This window comes from Manis javanica, chromosome 1 (assembly GCF_040802235.1).
Source record: "Manis javanica isolate MJ-LG chromosome 1, MJ_LKY, whole genome shotgun sequence".
In the NCBI taxonomy this organism is placed as follows: domain Eukaryota; kingdom Metazoa; phylum Chordata; class Mammalia; order Pholidota; family Manidae; genus Manis; species Manis javanica.
The window spans coordinates 220,073,036-220,092,232 of record NC_133156.1 but is presented as its reverse complement, the minus strand read 5'-3'; the positions used below and the strand labels follow the sequence as shown (position 1 = coordinate 220,092,232).

Below are 19,197 nucleotides of genomic sequence, written 5' to 3'. Positions count from 1 at the left end.
CCACACCTGCTTTCCCCTTACATGAAAACCGAAACCAAAAGCAAAACTAAAAACGTTTCCCAAGCTCTTCACACACAGGGCAAAACAACACGTATGCACAGACCCCAGGACGGGTTGTGGCGGCCAGCAGGCCTTCGGTATTGGTGCCACATTACAGTTACCTGGGTTCACATCCTGGATGTTACTTACCGTCTCTGTGCCTCAGTTTCCCCATCTGTAAATTGGGGATAACAATGGTGGATAAGAGGGGGTAATAACTCTGTAACTCCTCATGGAGTTGTAAGGAGTAATGAGCCGATTCATGAACGAGCCCTTAGAACAGTGCTTGCCTCCACCTAACATTTATGGAGCGATTTCTGTGGCTCTTATTAGCTGGGGACTTTTCTGGATTCCTCCCTTTGCCTCGGCTTCCTTTCCTACAAAGTGATGGCAATACTAGCATGTGGAGTTGAGGAGGGAGCCAGTGGAAGGTGCTCAGCGAGCTGCCTGGCTCGGAGGGTGTGTTCCCCACAAACTGAGGCAGTTGATCATCATTGCAAGAACTTGAGTCAGTCCTTCTCCGGGGAGCCTCAAGCAGGGTTGTGGTTTGAATTCCCAGGGTTCTTGCTAAAAAGCAGATTTGGATTCAGACGCTCACGGTGCTGGTGCCTGGACCACCCTGAACTGGGAGGGCCCTTTTGTGTCCCCCTTTGTGTTCCACTGGGATGGAAAAGAAAGAGGTGACACCCTGGTGTGTTTTTCCTGTAAGGTTTCAGGATCCTCCTGTTATGGTTGCCAGATCACCCAGTACTCCCCTGTCCCTCCTCCTGTCTCAGTTCCCTTTAACAAATGTGCAGCAAGTCCCACTAAGTGTCAGCATGTGCCAGGCCCCAGTGGGGCACTGGGGATTTGGCAGAGAGGGAGCTTGGTGCCCGTTTGCGGGGAGCTCCCAGCCTGGCTGGGGCCACAGGGGTGCCCCTGTTCTTCCTGTGGACAAGGACAGTGTCGCCCCCAGGGAATGTCTGCCTGGGGCTGGGGAGGCAGAGAAGGGGCTGTTGACTGGGTGGGCTCTTTCTAGGTGGAGAAATTTGGACAGGGCAGAATTCAAGCTCAGGTCGGCACAGAGATGGCTGGCGCAGTATCTGCGAACACAGAACACGGAGTGGCTCCCCTTATTCGGTCCCCACCGGCTGCCGTCAGCATCCTTAGTTCTGTTACTGGGAAGTGACTGCCCTTTCCTAGAAGATTCCCTGTAGTCACACAGGACACATTTTGTTGCCCACCATGGCATGAAATATGGGTGCACAATTGTAGGCCCATGGATGCCACTCTGGGGACCCCCTCACCCCATTCCTTGGCTGAGTTCTTGACTGTGACTGTGTTTTCTTCCAGCCACCGAAACCCCTCAGTCCGGAAGTGCACTGCCGAGCACCTGTCAGTCATCCTGGAGCAGATTGGTGCTGAGAAGCTTCTCTCTGGCCCCAGGGACAGCACAGACATGCTGATGCACAACCTGGTGAGGCTGGCCCAGGACTCCAACCAGGACACCAGGTAATGCAGGGCCAGAGACCTGGGGACTGCCCACCCAGCTGGCCCAGGGTGGGTAAGGGGACAGGCCAGCCCTGAGGGCCCTGGCCACGCAGCTCAGCTTCCCTGGAATCATGCAGAGGCACAGTCAGGTGGACAGAAGCACTATCCTTTCTTTACAGCCCGCACCCCATCTCCACCGGCACAGCTGGCCTCTGGGGATTGAGCAGCACTCCTGTGTCCACTTTCTCCCCTTCTCTTCCCCCTCTAGCCACCTCAGCCTTGCGCTTGTTCCTGACCCACCCCTATTCCATTCTCAGAAAGACCATTAGTTCATTTTTTCAGGAGACATTTAATGAGCACTCTTCATTATTATGGATACAGCAGTGAGTAGGGAAAATAAGGCCTCTGCTGTCTTGGAGCTGACCTCCTCTTCAGGTTGTAGGATAATAAACAAATAGTTATGATAGTTTGAGGAACAGATAAGGGATATAGAGGGAAAAAAAAGAACAAGATGCGGTGGAGAATGGGGTGGAGGCTCGGTCAGGGTGAGAGTGGGGCACATCTTCTGAGGAGTGACATTGAGTGGAGAGCTGATGGCCGGGAGGAGCCACTATTGGAGGGAGTGGGGGCTGGTGTCCCAGGCAAGGACCCGGTGCACAGGCCGCTGAATGGGAATTAACTCGGTGTTCAAGGAAGAGAAGGGCCAGGCTGCACGGAGCACAGTGAGCCAGGCAGAGTGGTGGGCACCGAGGCCAAGAGGCTGGGCCGGGCCAGGCAGGGCCTCACGGGCCTCCATCAGGAGTTGGGATTTTGGTTTGCATGTGACCAGAGGCCACTGGAGGATTTTTTAAGTAAGCGTGTGAGGAGTATTAAATGGTTTTATGCAGGAGAGTGATAGAATCTGATTAACCATCTTCAGAAGATGGGGGTGGTGTCCAGTTAATGACACTCCTCGGTTCATGGCATCTTATCACCATGTCTGGAGACCACACCATGCCAGTAACTGCCCTAGGGGCCACGTCTACACTGTGCACTGTGTTGTGTCCCAGGTGGTGCATTCTTGTGGACAGTCTGAGGCCCTGCTACCAGAGACAATTTGACCAAAATGTAAATCTGATAATTTATCAGCTTGTCATTGTCTGTAGGTTAAAGCCAACTCCTTCATATTTCCCTAAACCGGGTACTACCCTCTTCTCCAGCCTATTCTATTCTGCATCTCCCACCACACGCCGGCTAACATGTCAGACTGCCTATGGGCCCTGGAATGACTCCCTCCTGACACTTACTCCCCAATCTTGTCTCACTTGTAAACTTCTACTCATTTTTTGAGTCCCAACCCAAGGGTCACCTCTTCTATGAGGCCTCCCTTGATTCCTTCCCCCCCCACCTCTATCCACTCCTTCCTATATTGCCCCACAGCATCCATGCTGAGACTTCTAAATGTTCCAAGCTAGAAAAAAGTTAAGCACATTTTGGTAAATAGGCACCCAGTGGAATATTATGTAGCCATTAAAAAGGATGACATGGGAAGATAGTTAATGATAAAGTGAAAAAAGCTAGATACAAGTTGTATATACATTCTGATACCAACTGAAATATATATGCATAGAGAAAAGACTGTAAGAAAATATGTAAAAATTTAATAGTGGTTTTCTCTTGGTAATGGGTTAGGAGCAATATATATTCTTTCAGGAATCTAGTTTTTAACTGAGTAGGGATTACTATGAAACTTAGAAAAATTACTAAAACCTCTCTTAGTATAATTAGAAAACTCATGTAAATCTGTAAAGCAGAGTTATGATGCATTTCTGTGGCTGTTTCTTCCACCATCTCTTTCTCCTCTGTCAGGTTTTATGGACGAAAGATGGTGAATATCTTGATGTCGAACGCAAAGTTTGATGCATTTCTGAAGCAGTCTCTCCCATCTCATGACTTGCAGAAAGTCATGGCGGCCATTAAACAGCGGGTAAGTCAGTGAGATGTGCGTGGGTCAGGGGTGGGGATCAGAGCTGAGCCTGGCAGCCGTCATGCTGGTCAGAGAAGTGGGGAGAGGCTTTAATTTCACCCACTACTCCTGCCAGGTGGAATAAATGTGATTTCCTCTCCCTGTGCTGGTACCTGGCTCTGCCCCTCACCACCTATGTCCTTTGCGCCTCCCTGGCTGCCCACACCTCCATCAGTTGAGTGGGGATCTTGACCCCTGCCTTAGCCTGCCAGTGCCCTGGAACGCTCAGCTGTGCCCTCTGAAGCTCTCCCAGGGAGAAGGGCTCTTCTTCTTGTGGTCTAGGCTGGAGTATCCAGCATTTCCCCAGAGGGCCACCCCTTTGGCTCATGTTCTCTGTGTATTTTCCAAGGGAATTGAAGATAGAGATGAACTTCCATCTGCCAAAGGCCACAAGGTGTCAAGAAGTCTGGTGGTGGGTGAGAACGGGCTTCCCAGCGAGGACAGGTGTGGCTCTGGGAGGGTGTGTGGATCTGGGCTGCGCCTGGGACCTAGTTGTGTCTGCAACATGCATGGGTGAATGTGTAGGATGTGCTCCCCCACCCAAATCCCAAGGAGACCAAACCCTGAGATCAGGAGCCTTTGCCGCAGAGTTGGTTCCTGCAGTCTGGGTAGGTGGGGTGCAGTTCCCCTCGTACAGGTGGGGCGTGCTCAAGGCGGGCTTTGTGAGCTCAGCACTTCTCCATTCACTTAGAGCAGCAGATTCTTTCAGCATCAGAGTGGCCAGATGGAGACTAATTTAGAGGCAGATTTGGGGCAAAGGCAGATGAGAAGGACAGGCCGAGGGGCTGGAGGACGGGTGTGAGGAGTGAGAGACCAAGCAGAAATCTGATGGCTGCTCCTATGCCTGAAACTTGAAACACTTCTGCAGCGCCCTGGGAGGAGAGCATCTGAGCTCCACGGCCTGGCTCCCAGGGAGGCGCCCCACCCGCCTCTCAAAGAATAACTTCCTGCTCTCCTCCCTGCACATCCTCTCTGGGCCGGAGCAGGGCAGCTCACGTTCCCTGCCCCTGCATGTTCTCTCTCCCTCCTCTGCCTTATGCTGTGCCTGCACCTAAGGTGGGCACCTAAACATGCCTACTTGCTGTACACGATTCCAGGAGATTCAGCTCACCTGTCACTTCCTCTCAGAGCTCTCCCTGACACTGTGACCCCTTGTCCTCTGGGGGAGCAGACAACCCCTGTGCTCCAGTCCCCTGTCAGCCCTTCTTGCATAGGTCTGTGAGCTCATTCAGGCAAAGCCTGTGTCTCTCACCTCATTGTGCTCAGTGCCCAGCTAGCTGTTGGCATGCAGTAGGCAAAGAGTGACAGAATGAATGATGTCGGGCTGTGGCAGTTGGGACCCAGGTGTGGGGCATGAGTCAAAGACCCAGGCTCTGAGTTGGGATGGGAGACAGGAGTTCTGTAACTGCTCTCGTGCCAGCCAGAACGGGCCAGGGGATAGACACGGTGGGCATGGGACCCCAGTGGAAGAGAGCACGGCTTCTTAACATTCCCCTAGTTACTGGAGGAGTGGGCAGGGCCTCACCATCCAGGAGCCAGGATGAAGGCACCTGGCAGATCGTCCCCCACTCTTAGACTAAACATGCACCAGCCATTCTTTTGTGGATTCCCACCCATTCCCTCCCTCTCTCCTCCCCATGGCCATTCTTCACATGGTTTCTGAAAAGAGAAAAAAAAAGGCAGGAAAAGACAGCTGTGCCCCTGACAAGGGGATGGGGCTCCAGGGAGCCATTTTATTGTCCCCTGAGGAAAGGATTTCTAGAGTTCCCGAGGCCAGGATATTCAGCAGTGGGGAGGGACTAAGCTGCAGGTGACCCTCTCGTCTCAGCCCCACCTGTCTGTGGGAGGGGGCATGGGACAAGAGGTGTGTCAATCCCTGGGGACTGCCCAGGTCAGACGCTTCTCCCACAGGCCCAGCTTCAATGGCCCTCGGCCGGTGGGGCTGCGCTCGTCCTTGCGGGGTGGCTTGGCAATGGGTGAGCAGCTGCGGGAGGTGATGCGGCTGCTGGAGGCCAAAGAGTACCAGTCCCGGATGGAAGGCGTGGGGCGGCTCCTGGAGCACTGCAAGGCCAGGCCCGAGCTGGTCACCGCCAACCTGGTCCAGGTGAGCCCTGCCCCACCCCTGCCCGCCCACCTGTCTCTTCCCTGTGGATGCACCTTCAATTTGGAAAACCTGGAGCAGGGTTGGACCTTGTGCCAGACCCCTCAGAGTATAAAGGGAGTCTGACAAGCACATACCATCCAGCTGCCTTGGTAACACTGCAGCCTGCCTGGAAGTGGCCGAGGGGCTGAGGGCACTGCCTCCTGTCAGGGACCACTCAGAGATGTCCTGGGCATGCCTCAGGGCTCTAGCAGGTCTGTGGAGAGGAGGGAAGAGGTGGAGAATGCCAAGGCTGAGGGCAGCTCCTAGACTAGCTATGTGCTTGAGGTTTTGGGGGCAGAGCCTGTGGTTGGCCAGGCAAATGGGCCAAGCTAGCTGACTGGGTGGGTCAGGATAGGCACAGGCCTTCCGCAGGCTGGGACCTAGGGCAGGTGCCTGCTTCTCCTGGGAGAAAGGATGCTTACAGGCAAGCCATGGAGAGTAATTAAGACAAAGGCTTGAAATCAGCAGACCTGTGTGTCCATTCAAGTTTCTTACTTGTTGTGTGCTCTGGGGCAAGTCATTTAACCTCTTTAAGCCTCAGTTTTTGTTTTGTTTTGTTTTTAACGGTAAACTGAGGATGAGAACACATGCCTCATGGGTTGTTAAGATCATCCCGTGAAAGGGGGAGTGCTGAGTACCAAATAGGATGCCTGTGATGCTTTGCACAGGAATGCTTGATACATGGCCGTTCTTCCCCTCTCGCCCCTCCCCTTTTGAGGAGGTGAGCTTTGTCACTGGGGATGTTACGGCATAGGCTGGATGGCAGGGAGGCAGGAGGAGCCCCTGCCGAGGGTGGCAGGGCTGTAGGACTCTTCCCAGCCTGGGTTCCCATGGGCTCCTGGTTTCTGTTCCCTCAATAGGTCTTTGATGCTTTCACCCCAAGGCTTCAGGATTCCAACAAGAAAGTGAACCAGTGGGCACTGGAGTCGCTTGCCAAGATGATCCCCCTCCTCAAAGAGAGCTTGCTCCCCATGCTGCTGTCCATCATCATCGCTGTGGCAGACAACCTCAACTCCAAGAGTGCAGGGGTGTATTCTGCTGCAGGGACCGCACTGGACGCCTTGATGGAGAGTCTGGGTGAGCCTCCGCTGCAGCCCCCGCAGTGGCTCCATGTCACTCATAGAGGGGGATGACACTGGGTGGCAGATGTTTCCCTGGGGGCTGCATGGGGCAGTGGCCAGCAGCCCAAGGCCTCGGAGATTCTTGGTTGGCAGGCTTTTCCATGTCGCATCCACCTGTGTGTCTTAGGTGATTACACATGTAGGAAATGTGGAGATGATCTAGTCTTGCCTCCTCATAGTACACGTGATGGAAGTGACTCACCCAGGGTCACATAGCACCATAGTGACTGAGCCAGTAGGGCACTGAAGACAAAATAGGTCAGATTGCCAGGAAGGAGGTGGGAAGCATTGCCAGCAGTGTTTTTAGTTGTAGAGATGGTAGCAGTAGATGTGGCTTGTTTGGGGACCAGGCAGGATGCTGGCGAGGCAGCTGGGCAAGCCTATTGGGGAGGACAAAGTTGATGGGTGGGCAGGCCCAGGTGACGGGCCACCCTGATTGGCACAGGAGTTAGGCTGGAGCCCCACTGGCTTTTTGAGCGTGGAATGGGCAAGAGTTGCCTTACAGCAAGATTGTTTGGGACTGGGGCTTGGGGTGAGGAGTGGGGAGGCAGTGGGGAGCGGCACGGAGGAGGAGCAGAGGAATAAAGGGGGGAGTTCACACCAGGAAAGGTAGTGGTGGCTCCTGTGCTTTGCAGTTTCACGTCTTGGTCCTCAAACATCAGGTGGGATTTTTGGTGTATTCTGTTCTCCATTCTCTTCATAGATGATTAGGATGTGACATTTGGTGTATCTAGTACCCAGACTGAAGTACAAGTTCAAAACCTCAGGTGTGTGTGAGAACGTAGCCATGAGTAGACTTACGTCCATAACAGTAGAGCCATGAGTTTTCACAACCAGTCTTGCCTTGATGTAAGGCAGCTTATGATCTCAGAATGGCTTTTGTTTGCCTGTGGCTGTGGCTGTGCCCTGACGAGCACGGAGCAACGTCCTGCCATGGGGCCCCACGGAACATCCCCATGGTGAGGCTAGAAGCACGGCCTGGCCCACTCCCACCTCCTCCCTGAGCCCACACCCTGGCCTGGCCCAGCTCCCTGGGGCAGGACAGCAGTGCGTCCTTGGCTGGAGCCTCCAAAAGTTTCCGTGACAAATCAAAGGCCTGGTCAGGCCCTTTTCTGCCTCTCAAGTTCATAAATATTGTCAATTTCCTCTCTTCATCTCAAAGACAATTTATGATTTGCTGAGTCTGTTGCTGTAGAACAAACAATATAAATCCAGCTTTAAATTACGGCTTGTTCTCAGCACTTCTCTGGGTGAGTGAGATTGCTGTTGCCAATAACCAAGGCTCTTGGTAAATCACTGCGAGCCCTGGATTTATTGAGAAAAGCTGCACCAAGCAAATTAGGCTTCAGCTATTTGAAGAGGATAAGCACCCTTGTCTGGGGAGAGGAGCTTTTAACTCTTCCCCCTTCCAGTGTTTTTGTTTCCACTTTTCGCCATTTGCTGGCCTCCTTGAGTGCACTGGACCTCTGGAGCTTTGGTCTGCAGAATCTGGTATCTCACATTGTTACAAGATTCAGGTGCCCTCTACCTGGGGCCCTGCTGCACCTACCTGGGCTGGATGCCCTGGAAAGTGGGCCTGGGGATGGCCTGCTTGTGTGAGCTGACCACACCTCAAGGCAGATTGCCACTTCTAGAAGATGTCTACAGTTCTCCTTTCCTCCTGGTCAGCATCTCCTTGGGTACTGCTGCCATGCCCACCCTGCTCCATCAGCCAGAAGGTCTGGTGTGGGGAGAGTGGAGGCAGGTGTGAGGGCCACTGTCTTCCTCTCGAATTCTTAGGTCGGTGTTAACTGGATGAGTGGACTGGGGGTTGGCTGCAGAGGAATGGACGGAGCCCAGCAAACCCACGGCCAGAGGCTCTCATGGGGTCCTGGGGTCCCAGGGTGTCTTAGCTCCACATTATTTTGAGCAGGTGTGGCCCTGGACTCTGGGGGCCTCATGGCTGTGCTGCGAGCCATACCCTCTCAGCCAACCAGCAACATGAGTTTTGGAAGCGTTCTTAACTATGACGTGATGAGCCAATTTCTATTTGCATGAAGGTCAGAGCTGGAGGGATTTAGGATGCCAGCAAGACTCCTCACTGCCAGGGTGTCCCGAAGGCATAACCAAACTCTCTCTGGGAACAGCTCTCATCTGCTTGGAATGGTCTGAGCCCAGCCTGCAAAGGGAAAAATGGATGCAAGTAACTGAACTTCCCATTGTCCCAGGAGATTGGGTGGTAGAGGCAGAGACTGGGGCAGGTGTGATAGAAGAGAAGGGTGTAACTCCCTCTTCCCATATCACCCAGGCTGAGTCTGTTGCATCTAGTTGACCCTTAGTACCCAGAGGCCCCCTGGAAGTGGCTTAGAGTCCTTTGAGTAGAGGCAGCTTTCTCCCAAGTCTGCGTCTTCAGGCCCCACGGGGCATTCCGAGGTTCAGGCTGGAGAGGAACTGTGAAGTGCTGTGAAATACTTGAATGTGAAATGTCACAAAGGAGTGGCTCAGCATTCAGCATGTTACCGTTTGTTTCCTGCTTGATGCGGGCCAAGGGGATCAAGAACATGGCCAGGGTAGAACACTAAGTCCAGATCACACAGCCAAACTGGGAGACTGGTCTTCTTAGGCAACCTCTTAAGATTCTTCCTGATTCAGGAATTGAGTGATAAAGCTGCCTCTCTAGCTACCACATCTTTTCTAGTGCCTGGGTGAGTAGGGCAGGTGGTGTGTTGGTTGACAGAGCAGATGGGGGTTTCTGCCCATGTCCTGGTTTAGGGGGAGGATGAGGAAGGAGAACGTATTGGACACTTGGATCTCTGACTTTGATCCCGGCCTTTTGCCACTGCCTGCCTTCGGGCCTCTCCTGCTGGTATCACAGAGGTATTCTGGGGGTCAGGCAGTTCCTGAGCAGGCTGACTAGTTCTGTCTTTGGTCTCAGTTACTGGGTTCATTACAGAAGAAACATCACTAATGAAAACATCAGGCTGCTGACAGCTCACCCCATCCTGGTCAGACCAGTGCCAGAAGGAGTTCTCTAAATTTCGGGCAGCCCCCTGGCCTGTGCTGGAGAGAGCAGCAGATAAGCTTGGAAGTGAGTGGCTTCAGATCTGCTTTTGCTGTTTTGCTCTCTGACTTTAAATTCATTACCTAATATAAATCATATGACCAACATTATATTGTTAGTGGAATTTAAAAATTCATCAGTGGTGCTCCTCTAATATACCAACTGCTTTAAAATATCTTGTCTTTTTCTTGTCTGCATGTAAACAGGTTTCACTGGTTAAAAATAATGTATACAATTGTGACTGCTTTTTTCATTTAACACTACTCAGTTTCCTGTGCTGATATGCAGTCTTTCTGGTTAACTTAAAAATATAAAGTTCACTTTTCACCACTATAAAAGTCATACTTATTAATTATGGAGAAAGTGGAAAATGCTAAGTACTTAGAAGGAAAAAACCTCAGAGCCCCAACTCCTAAAAAGAAATCGTTATTAACAATTGGCATTTTCATTTTATAGATTTTTTTTTCTGTGCTTATCTGTACAGAGTTGTGATCCTATTACACATTTACATTTGCACGAGCATTCACACCTGTTACAGACTCTAGTCATTTTAGCAGCTCCATCACATTGTATACCATGTGCATTTTTCTGTTGGGTGGATCGTTCCCAGTTTTCCTGTGGTGAACAGACCTAGTTTTGGTGACCACAGAGAATTCAGGTGTATGACATAACTGAGTGAGCCTTGGGCTTTTTGTCAGGAGTCCAGTTTCTTTCTGCCACTGTCCACACTACCATATTTTTTACACTACCATATTTTTTACACTTTGTTGAAAGCTCTTCTCTAGCTTCCCAGTAGCTTGAGGATGACATGGGCTGGTGGCCTCAGGGCTCGGCTGAGTGAGACAGGTGGGAGGCGGGAGGCCCCAAGACCTCTGTCCCAGTGTAGAGAGGAGAGAGTAGGCCCAGGGAGGACAGGGTGTCTGGTCGGCCAGCCTGGAACTCTTCACACTGCATGGCTTTACCTGCCCTTTCAAGCACACAGCACCAAAGCCAGCCATGGCTTTCTTGTGGCGCAGAAGAGGAGCCTATGAAAAATTCAGGTCAGGATACTGGAGAATGGATTTTTAAGATTGCAAAAGTTCAATTCCAGCCTCTTCATTGGTCTCTCCACCATGAAGGTTGCTGGGCTTTTAGGGGAATAATAGTAATAGCAGGAACAATAGCTGACACATAGTAATTATATGCTCAAGGTGCTATCCTGAGCATTATGTCAACTCATTTCAGCCACACAGCAGCTCTATGAGGAAAGTACTAGTATTATCCCCATTTTATAGATGGGTCAACTTAGGTCTAGATAGGAAAAATGACCTGTCCTATGTTACATAGTAGAACATGGAAGATCCAGGGTTCAAATCTAGACAATGTGGACCCAGAGCCACACCCTTACTGCTGTACTTTCTGCCTCTCATTAAAACTGGGTGTGACCTGGGAGGTGAGCTGTCACTCTGCAGGTTGTTCAAGGAAGAGAAGCCAACTACTCAGGGGTTATACACCAGCTTGGGCATGCTTAGTGTCTGTGCTTTCTCGTTGCCCTGTATCTGCACACCCTTAGTGAGCATCTGCTGTGTGCCGGGCACCCTGGGAGCATGCCCTGGCACAGGTGAGCGCTGGATGCGCATGCTCAAGTATTCCTCAAGTTCTTCACTTCTCTCTGGCTCTGGGGGCCAGGCCACTGGCCAGGAGGGGGAGGTTCAGCTGTGTCCAGAGAAGGCCCTGGACTGAGCACAGTTGGGGGAGAGCAAGTAGGGGGAGGTCCTTCTTCTCCGAGGTGAGCTCATGGCTAATGGCAGGTGTGGGGCAAATAGAAGCACCTGGAATCAAGAATGTAGATGACAACTGATATAAAAACCTGTTCTTCCACTATTAAAACTTTACCAAGACACCCTGACACTACTTCTTACTAACTTCAAGATTCTAGAGGCTGGCATCTCTTCTGTCTCCCAGAACAAAGTATTTTAAATACTTGTGCCTTGTGGATGGTGCTTTACAAGCAGCAGAGATGTAGATGATGCACGTGTGTACATTTCTCATCTACATCCCTTACAGGTCTCAGGAGGAGAGCAAGGGGGGCAGGAATTAGCAGGAATTGTTGCCTAATGGGAAAAGCAAACTTGATTGCACATCTGTGGGGATGCTGAGTATCGAGGGAACTTGGCAAAGGCGAACTGGCCTGAAAGATCTTCCTCGGGCAGGTCTCTAATCTCTGTCCCCTGCAAAGGAAAATCTGGCCTTGAGATGGTCAGCTCCTGGGACCCTGGGACATGCTTTCTGGGGCTGTCTGTGGTAACAGCCACCCAGGCTCTCCCGCCTCACCTCCCTGACAGGTGCCAGCAGGCCCCATAGCCACATCCCTGACAAATGCGTTCAGTTTCTTGCCCCACCTCCGTTGAATGGCACTGTGACTGCTGCATTCACAGTGTTGAGCTGGGCAGGTTGGGTACCCACACGGTTCATGACAGAGGCAATCGGAGGAAAGAAGACTGCTCCCACCTTGTGTGTTTTCTGGGTTAGCACACTTCTCAGGTGAAGGGCCGCTTTCCTCACCTTGCATGTACTTGTGAGGATTGCAGGACTTCAGAAACCAGGAGACATCGGTTAGAATGGGGAAGAATGAGCAGCTTCTAAGTTTGGTACATATGGGGACCTGCTGGAGTTGATTTTAGAAATATAAGCAAAGAGTGCCAAAGAGCTGTTCTACCCCTGAAACATCCCTACCCAGTTTGCCTGGGGCTGTACTGTTAGGGGTGCGTTTTTAATAAATACTCCTTCAAGGTCCAAAGGGGGAAGTGCCCTGTCCCCAGACTTCAGCACAGCTGTCTGGGCATCAGGGAGAGCTGGGCTTCTGGGACGGGGTGTGGCTGGAGTTCTGGGCAGGTGTTGGGGAACTGGGACAATAAAATAAAAGATTAAAAAGTCCTGTTACCCTTAAAACCTCCTGCAAGGTGCACTGGGGCATGTGGAAGATAAACTGCTGTCTTTACAAGTGTGTCATCTGGGCCTGGGTCTCACACAGGAGGTCATATATAAACTATTGAGGGATAATACATGCCCCCACCCTGACCCCAACCCGCAAATGCCCTCCTTTGACCCTACCAGAGCCAGCCAGGTGCTTCTGCTCCTGACAGGTGTTTTCCAGGCACTAAGAGGTTTCCTGGGACGTGGGGCTTCAGAGCCAAATGGGGAAGGTACCAGGCAGATTGAGACAAGTTGGCCACCCGAGCCCCAGAATCCCCAGGCTCTTGGTTAGAGTTTGTTGATGTGTCTGGCTTTTGAGGGGGAGGAGGAGAAGGAGGACCAGGTTCTATCTAGTATTTAGTATAATATCCATGCCTATTACAGAGTGATATCAGTAAATATTCAAGGTGGAAATTGCTGACCACCTGGTTGTGGGTATGTCCTACTGCTTAGAGCCCAAGTTTAGGCATTAAGGAGAGTCATGGTTTCTGAATTCCAGTCCCAACCCTTTACTGACCTTTGGTTTGACCATGGCTCAGTGCCTCAGTCTCCCTTAAAACTACATATATTCACATCTATATCCATCCATCCATTTCTGTCATCCATCTATCTGTGTTACCTGTCACCTATCTGTCTTCCTATCAATTACCTATTGATCTATCCATCTATCTATCATCTTGCCCCAAATCTCATAGCAATTTTGAAGAGGCACAGACGATATAAGCCAGATCTGTGGGAGTAAATGAAGCTTATCTGGGAGACAGTTTATACCAGGCCACCCACTGTTACCCAAACCCTCCACGTACATTCACTTTTTTAAGTGGCCCCCTTGGGACCCGGAAAAATCAATTCAGCTCCCCAAAGGGCCTCTTCTCAATGTAGGCACCTGGTGCCAAAGAGCTGGTGCCATTGCTTGGGTCACAGCACCCCAGCCACTGACCCTCTCCATCTCTTCCAGACAACCTTTGCCTCCTACAAGCATTTGCTGGGCGGGTGCGTTTCCTGAGTGGCCGTGCGGTACTTGATGTCACAGAACGTCTGTCTGGTGAGCACCCCCAAACCTCCCCACCCCAGCCTTCCAATCAATCTCTTCTTCTTTCCTGGCATGTAGCTGAACCACCCACTTACCTCAGACCCCCAAATAATCAAACAGTTCTGATACACCATTTAAATTTTTTTGATAAGCTGCTTTCTAAACATAATTCCCACATCTCCAGAAAACAGTCTTTGATATTGGTCAAAATGAGACAGCTTTGCACATCACCAAAATAGTTTTAAGGAAGCTGTTATTCATTTCTTCTTCTTTGCAAACAGGGCTTCCAGTAGCCCACAGGTTAAGCTCTGCGTGAATCAGAAAAACCCACCCTCTGGGTAGACGCCGCCTTGTGGGGGCATGGCTTCAGCAGCAGTAGCATTGTCACGAGAATTAGAATTGGCCCTTCTTTGGCACGCACACCCTGGCAAGCAGAGGACAGGCTGGATTTCAGCCCATCTGACCCCTTGGCCAGGTGCCCAGAACTGTGTTACACGGAAAGGAGGCTTAGCCGGAATCTGCCCTGTGTGGTTCAAGCTTCAGCTGAGGAAGACTTGCTCCAGGCCTATGTCTACTTTGAGTTGGCAGTATCAGGTGATTCCACTCCAGGGCTGAAACCTCCTGGGACCCTGGAGATGGCAGCTTGGAAAACAGAGGCTTTGGGGTAGATGGACCCATTTGCCTCCTGGCAGCTTTGACCTTGGGCAGGTTACTTACCTTGGTTGTATCATCTTTCTTGTGTGCCCAAAGCCTCCCACTCTATCTTAGGAAGGCCTATTTAGGAAGGAGGTAGAAGGATTCAGTCTGCTCTCTAGACTCCTGAGGGCCCCCCTAACATGCAGATGGATCATGCCACCCCCCTGCTTAAATCCTCTGTGGCTCCTGAGCTGTCTTACAATAGTGTACAGTCTCCCTGAAGTGGCCCCCGAGGCCTGTGGCTGCCTGGCCCTCTACGATCTGCCTCCTTCCCCCATTGCTCCAATCACATGCACTGGATCATGGAATCCTTATAATGACCCCACAAGGGAAGCATGGGTCACACGACTATACCCTTTGTAGGAATACAGAAAATGGAGCTTAGCAGGGTTAAGCGCCCAGGTCCCTTGGTGAGTAATCCAGGATTTGTCCCAGGAACCTGGCTGCACTGCAGAGCCCTCAGCCTCTGCTAGTGGCCTCTCCCTGCGCGGCCCCGCCTCCGCCCCCGTGCACTGGTGCACTGCCCTCCTTGTAGTGGCTTGTTTCCCACCCTCCCACCTTGGCCTGTTCACATGTGGCATCCTGCCTGCAGAGCCCTTCTCCACCTTCTTCCCCCACCTGAGCTGTGCCCACATCACCTCCGCTGCTGACCTTCTCCCCAGCCCTCCCACCTGAGTTTGGTGTGCCTCTCGAGAGCACATCCTCCACTGTGCCAGCCTCAGTCCTATGGCCTTGAGGCCCTGGTCCCTCAGGGCTCCCTGACTGAAGGTATCATGCCAGCTCCTCCCGCCCCATCTCTTGCTCCTGGCCTTGCCTGCGTGTCCTGCTTCAGTCCTCCCAATGTCCCTGGAGTGACCCCTTACCTCCCATTCAGGTGCCAGGCCTTTCCAAGCAGGCGGGGCAAGTAAGGCAGCAGCAGGGGCTAAGTGCAGCCATAACACCATGGGGTAGGAGCGTAGTCACGACACTGAGGCCACTCTGAGTACCAGACCCAGAATCCTTTTCTGTTGCTCAAAATCAGCATTCTCTGGGTAAAACCCTTACCTGTCTTTGCATAAGTAATTTATGGGCCTCAGAGGCTGGCAGGAACCTCACTTTAGATTATCCATTTACTGTAAATATTTTCCCTCTATTTCTAAGAGACCTCAAAAGCAAGAGTTTCTACCTAGTTTTCATTAATTCCTTGTCAGCCAGGAACAGAGAAGGAAATTCCAGCTGACACACAGCCGACTAATACTAGTGGCTTAACAGGAGCAAAACTTCTGCTAGTTACTTTAGCTTCCTTTTAAGCTCTCAAACTTAATGGGGTTTTCTTCCTCATGATGACTCCCAGAAGAGCCACGGCCATCTTTGCCAGCTGGGAAGGCCCACACCTGTCAGCCAGGTGACCCCCTCCCTGCCCTGCTGCACCGGGAAGTCTGGAACTGACCAGAAGTGAGCTTCTTGGGGCAAGAGTGTAAATGCCTCACTGCTGGGAGGGGGAGAGTTCAGTGAGAAGGGCGGCGTGTCAGGGAGGAAGAGCAGGTAAGGTGTGGCTGTTGGGGGCAGGTGGACCCTCACCCCTTGCTTGGGACAGGTGAGCTCCTGCTCCTTGGTGGGGGCAGGGAGCCCTGCTGGGGCCTGGTATTATTATCCTGAGATAATCCTCACCATCTGCAGGTGAGCTTCAGTGGAGATTTAGGACACTTTTGGTTACAGTATACCTGCTAATCAGGATTATTGGTTTCCTTTCGGTTTCCTCTGGCTGCCCTCCCTGCCACCCCCACCCTGGGCCTGACCAGCTGCTTTCCTGTTCCTGCATTCTCCCTTCACAGCTTGTTTGCGACACAGCTAACGGCTCCCACCTCTTGGCTCTGCTTTATGTCGCTGCTCAATGCCAGCGTGGCTGGGTGGCTCACCGTGCAGTCCTGCTCCATTAGGAGTGAGGGCCACCTTTACCTCTGAGGGCTCTGTGACACTGGGGAGCCCCCTAGGAGGCCCCACAGTGTGGGATGCAGGCACCCTGAGGGTATGGCCCGAAGGTCAATGTACACATTCAACGGGACATGGCATTGTGAGGGGACAGGCTGAGCTAAGGGCCAGGCCGTCTCTGTTCCCTGAGTTCCAGTCTGGATCTGCAACCCCAGGGCTCTGCGGGGCTCTGCCAGGGGATTGGATGACGTGAAGCTCATGAAGGAAGGCAAATCGGAGCTTTCATTAAAAATAAAACCAAACTCCAGATCAGCCTCTGAAATGCAGAGACCCCAGGGGATTGGGGCAACCAGGGGTGGCAATTGAAGCAGGTTTGGCCCATGTGCCCTGCCCTGGTTAGCTGTGTGGTCTGGGGCAAGCCCCTCGACCCCTGAGTGTTGGCTTCCTCCTCTGTGAGCGATGAGTATCCTGCCTCTTGGGGTTCTGTGAGGGTGAGCTGTGGCCATGCTGCACAGCTCTGAGCCCCAGACTCAGGACTCAGGCAGCATTCATTTCCTGGGTTTGTTGGCCCAAGGACCTTCCAGTTTCTTTGGCACGTAAGTAAATAAAGTGCTTCTCTCAGCATCGTTTGCCTTCACAGCACTTACCCTTTGGCAGGATAATGGGCAGAGCGTGCTGACTGTAAAGCAAGCATTGTCAGCTGGAGCATGCACTTAGGGGAATGGGCCACGGCCACAGGCTGGGGCAGCCCCCTGCAGTGGCCTGGGCTAGCCCTTGATGTGTCTCAGACATCTGGGGCAGCCCTAGCATTTACTCTGTGATGGAGAGCTTGCTGGCAGGTGTAGTCTGCTTCTGGGTTTTCAGGAGTTTAAAGAAGGAGAGGGCCTGGGGTAATCAGATTTGGGGGTTCATGACTGGAATGAAGGCTCTCTGCAGTTTGCAAGGAGTGTTCATCCCTCTTGGGTCACTGCTGGTCTTACTGTGAGGTTCTGCGTCCAGACACTGGGGAGGCCATGCTGGTCTTACTTCCCACTGGCTATTTTATTTTCCACAATGCTCTGCTTGAGAGAGTCTTGACTTTTGTCCGTGGTACAAGCATTCTGTGTTTGTGTGAACTTGTGTAAGTGGTAACATGGATTAGAGCAATACTAGTCCTAGCTGCAGTTTGTCACATGCTATCAACAAAGACACTTGACGTACGTTTACGGTCTAATCGTGAACAATCTCAAGAGTTTGGTTCAGGATTAGTATCCTTACTCTACAGATTAGGGAACAGGCTCAGAAAGCTTGGGTGGCTTTCTTAAGCTCACGCAGCTAGTGAATAGCAGAGGCAGGATTGCAATCCTGGTGTGTCTGCCTCTCCTCTTCCTGGGCTGCAGGGACTGATTATGACTGTCATAGGACCTGAGCCTTTGCACTTTAGCCTTTGCACACTTATGACTGTTATAGGACTTTAGCCTTTGCACACTGCTTCCTCCATAAAAAACTGTTAAACATTATATTTTATGACTGGTTGATATAAATCAGGCTGGATATCTTCACTGTTTTTCTTTAGATTTTTAAAGAAATTAAAACTTGTCCATGGGCCCCTAAATGTGTTGTGAACCCTACGTAGTGTGTTTAATGGATTTGTTGGCCCTGCTGGACTGCCTGTGTTTTGGAGGACAGAGTTGGTGTCCCAAAAGAGGCAGCAGGAGAGGGAGGGAGTGCCTGACTCAAGTAACTCTCCCTCTTTTCTGCCACACAGTGCTGGTGGCCTCGGTGTACCCCCGAAAGCCCCAGGTGGTGGAGCGCCACGTCCTTCCGGTCCTCTGGTACTTCCTGAACAACATGATTGGCAGTGGCATCCTGCCCGGGCATGGCGGGAACGTCCGCCCAGTGGTGTGCCGACTGTCCAGAAGTCTCCAGGAACAGATGGGCTCCAGGCTGCAGGACTTGGCCGCTGGCCAGCCAAAGCAAGTCCTCAAAACGCTGCAGCAACTCTTAGACACGGAATCCCTGTGAGGCAGTCCCGAGGCCCCCAGTAGAGGGATGGCACCAGGCAGCAAGACAATCGGCAGCTCACGCCCCTTTCAGCAGGATGAAAGACAGATCTGAAATGGGCGATCATTTTTTTATCTTATTTTTATGATGGAATAATCACCTGGTATACTTTCCCTTAGAGTTCCAGATGTACATAGTATATTTTGAAGTAGAAATAAAATAATTACTTATTTTTCTAAGGTTTTATTATCTTGTACTTTTTCAACTTGAGAGAATTTTCCAGTAACTAGGTTTGCAACTAAGAATGTAAAACATGACAACAGCAAAACTGGCTGCCAATGATACTGAGACAAAGAATCGGGGAGGAGAAGGGTAGCCCAGTCCCACATGGTACAGACCATTTGGGGCACAGCCCCCTACCCGTGAGCAGCTGGACAAGCACTCCTGAACCACAGACCCTGAGTTGGGATTCAAATCCCATTGGTTATAAGCTGGATTTGAGGTCAGTGTAACAGACATCTCGGGCATCATGCTTCTGCCTTGCGAAATCTTTTGTGCAGTGTCTGTTGGTCCTATAGGACCCTTCTAATGGGATCTGTCCATCTTATCAAAAGGAGAGTTTAACATTTGTGTTACTAAAAGCTTTTTGTGGAGGTTGGAGTTCTGTTCTGAAGAAGAATAGACAATGTTTCACACTTGAAATACCACAAATGAAACCTACACAGTATGTGATGCCCTGGGGATGCTGTGCAATTGCACCGGCTCTGCTAGTCGGCTGGTCACGGAGCTGGAGAGCGGGGT

General features: G+C 51.5%; 1 protein-coding gene across 10 annotated transcripts in view; it reads left to right on the top strand.

Annotated features, from left to right (window-relative positions):
- The window catches only part of TOGARAM2 (TOG array regulator of axonemal microtubules 2), a 55,815-nt gene extending 37,184 nt beyond the window's left edge, over positions 1-18,631 (top strand). For 5 of the 10 annotated variants that reach the window (XM_037009411.2, XM_037009413.2, XM_037009410.2 and 2 more), the window contains 7 exons: positions 1,372-1,530; positions 3,358-3,475; positions 3,864-3,958; positions 5,426-5,618; positions 6,518-6,734; positions 13,732-13,818; positions 18,161-18,631. In XM_037009411.2, coding sequence (XP_036865306.2) covers positions 1,372-1,530; positions 3,358-3,475; positions 3,864-3,958; positions 5,426-5,618; positions 6,518-6,734; positions 13,732-13,818; positions 18,161-18,417 — 1,126 coding nt within the window. In that variant the 3' untranslated portion in view covers positions 18,418-18,631. Of the gene's footprint in view, positions 1-1,371; positions 1,531-3,357; positions 3,476-3,863; positions 3,959-5,425; positions 5,619-6,517; positions 6,735-13,731; positions 13,819-15,835; positions 16,027-18,160 lie in introns of those variants that run through there. The other 5 variants (XR_012122057.1, XM_017676609.3, XM_073214864.1 and 2 more) reach the window with 5 other exon arrangements.
- Positions 18,632-19,197: the final 566 nt, after the last annotated feature.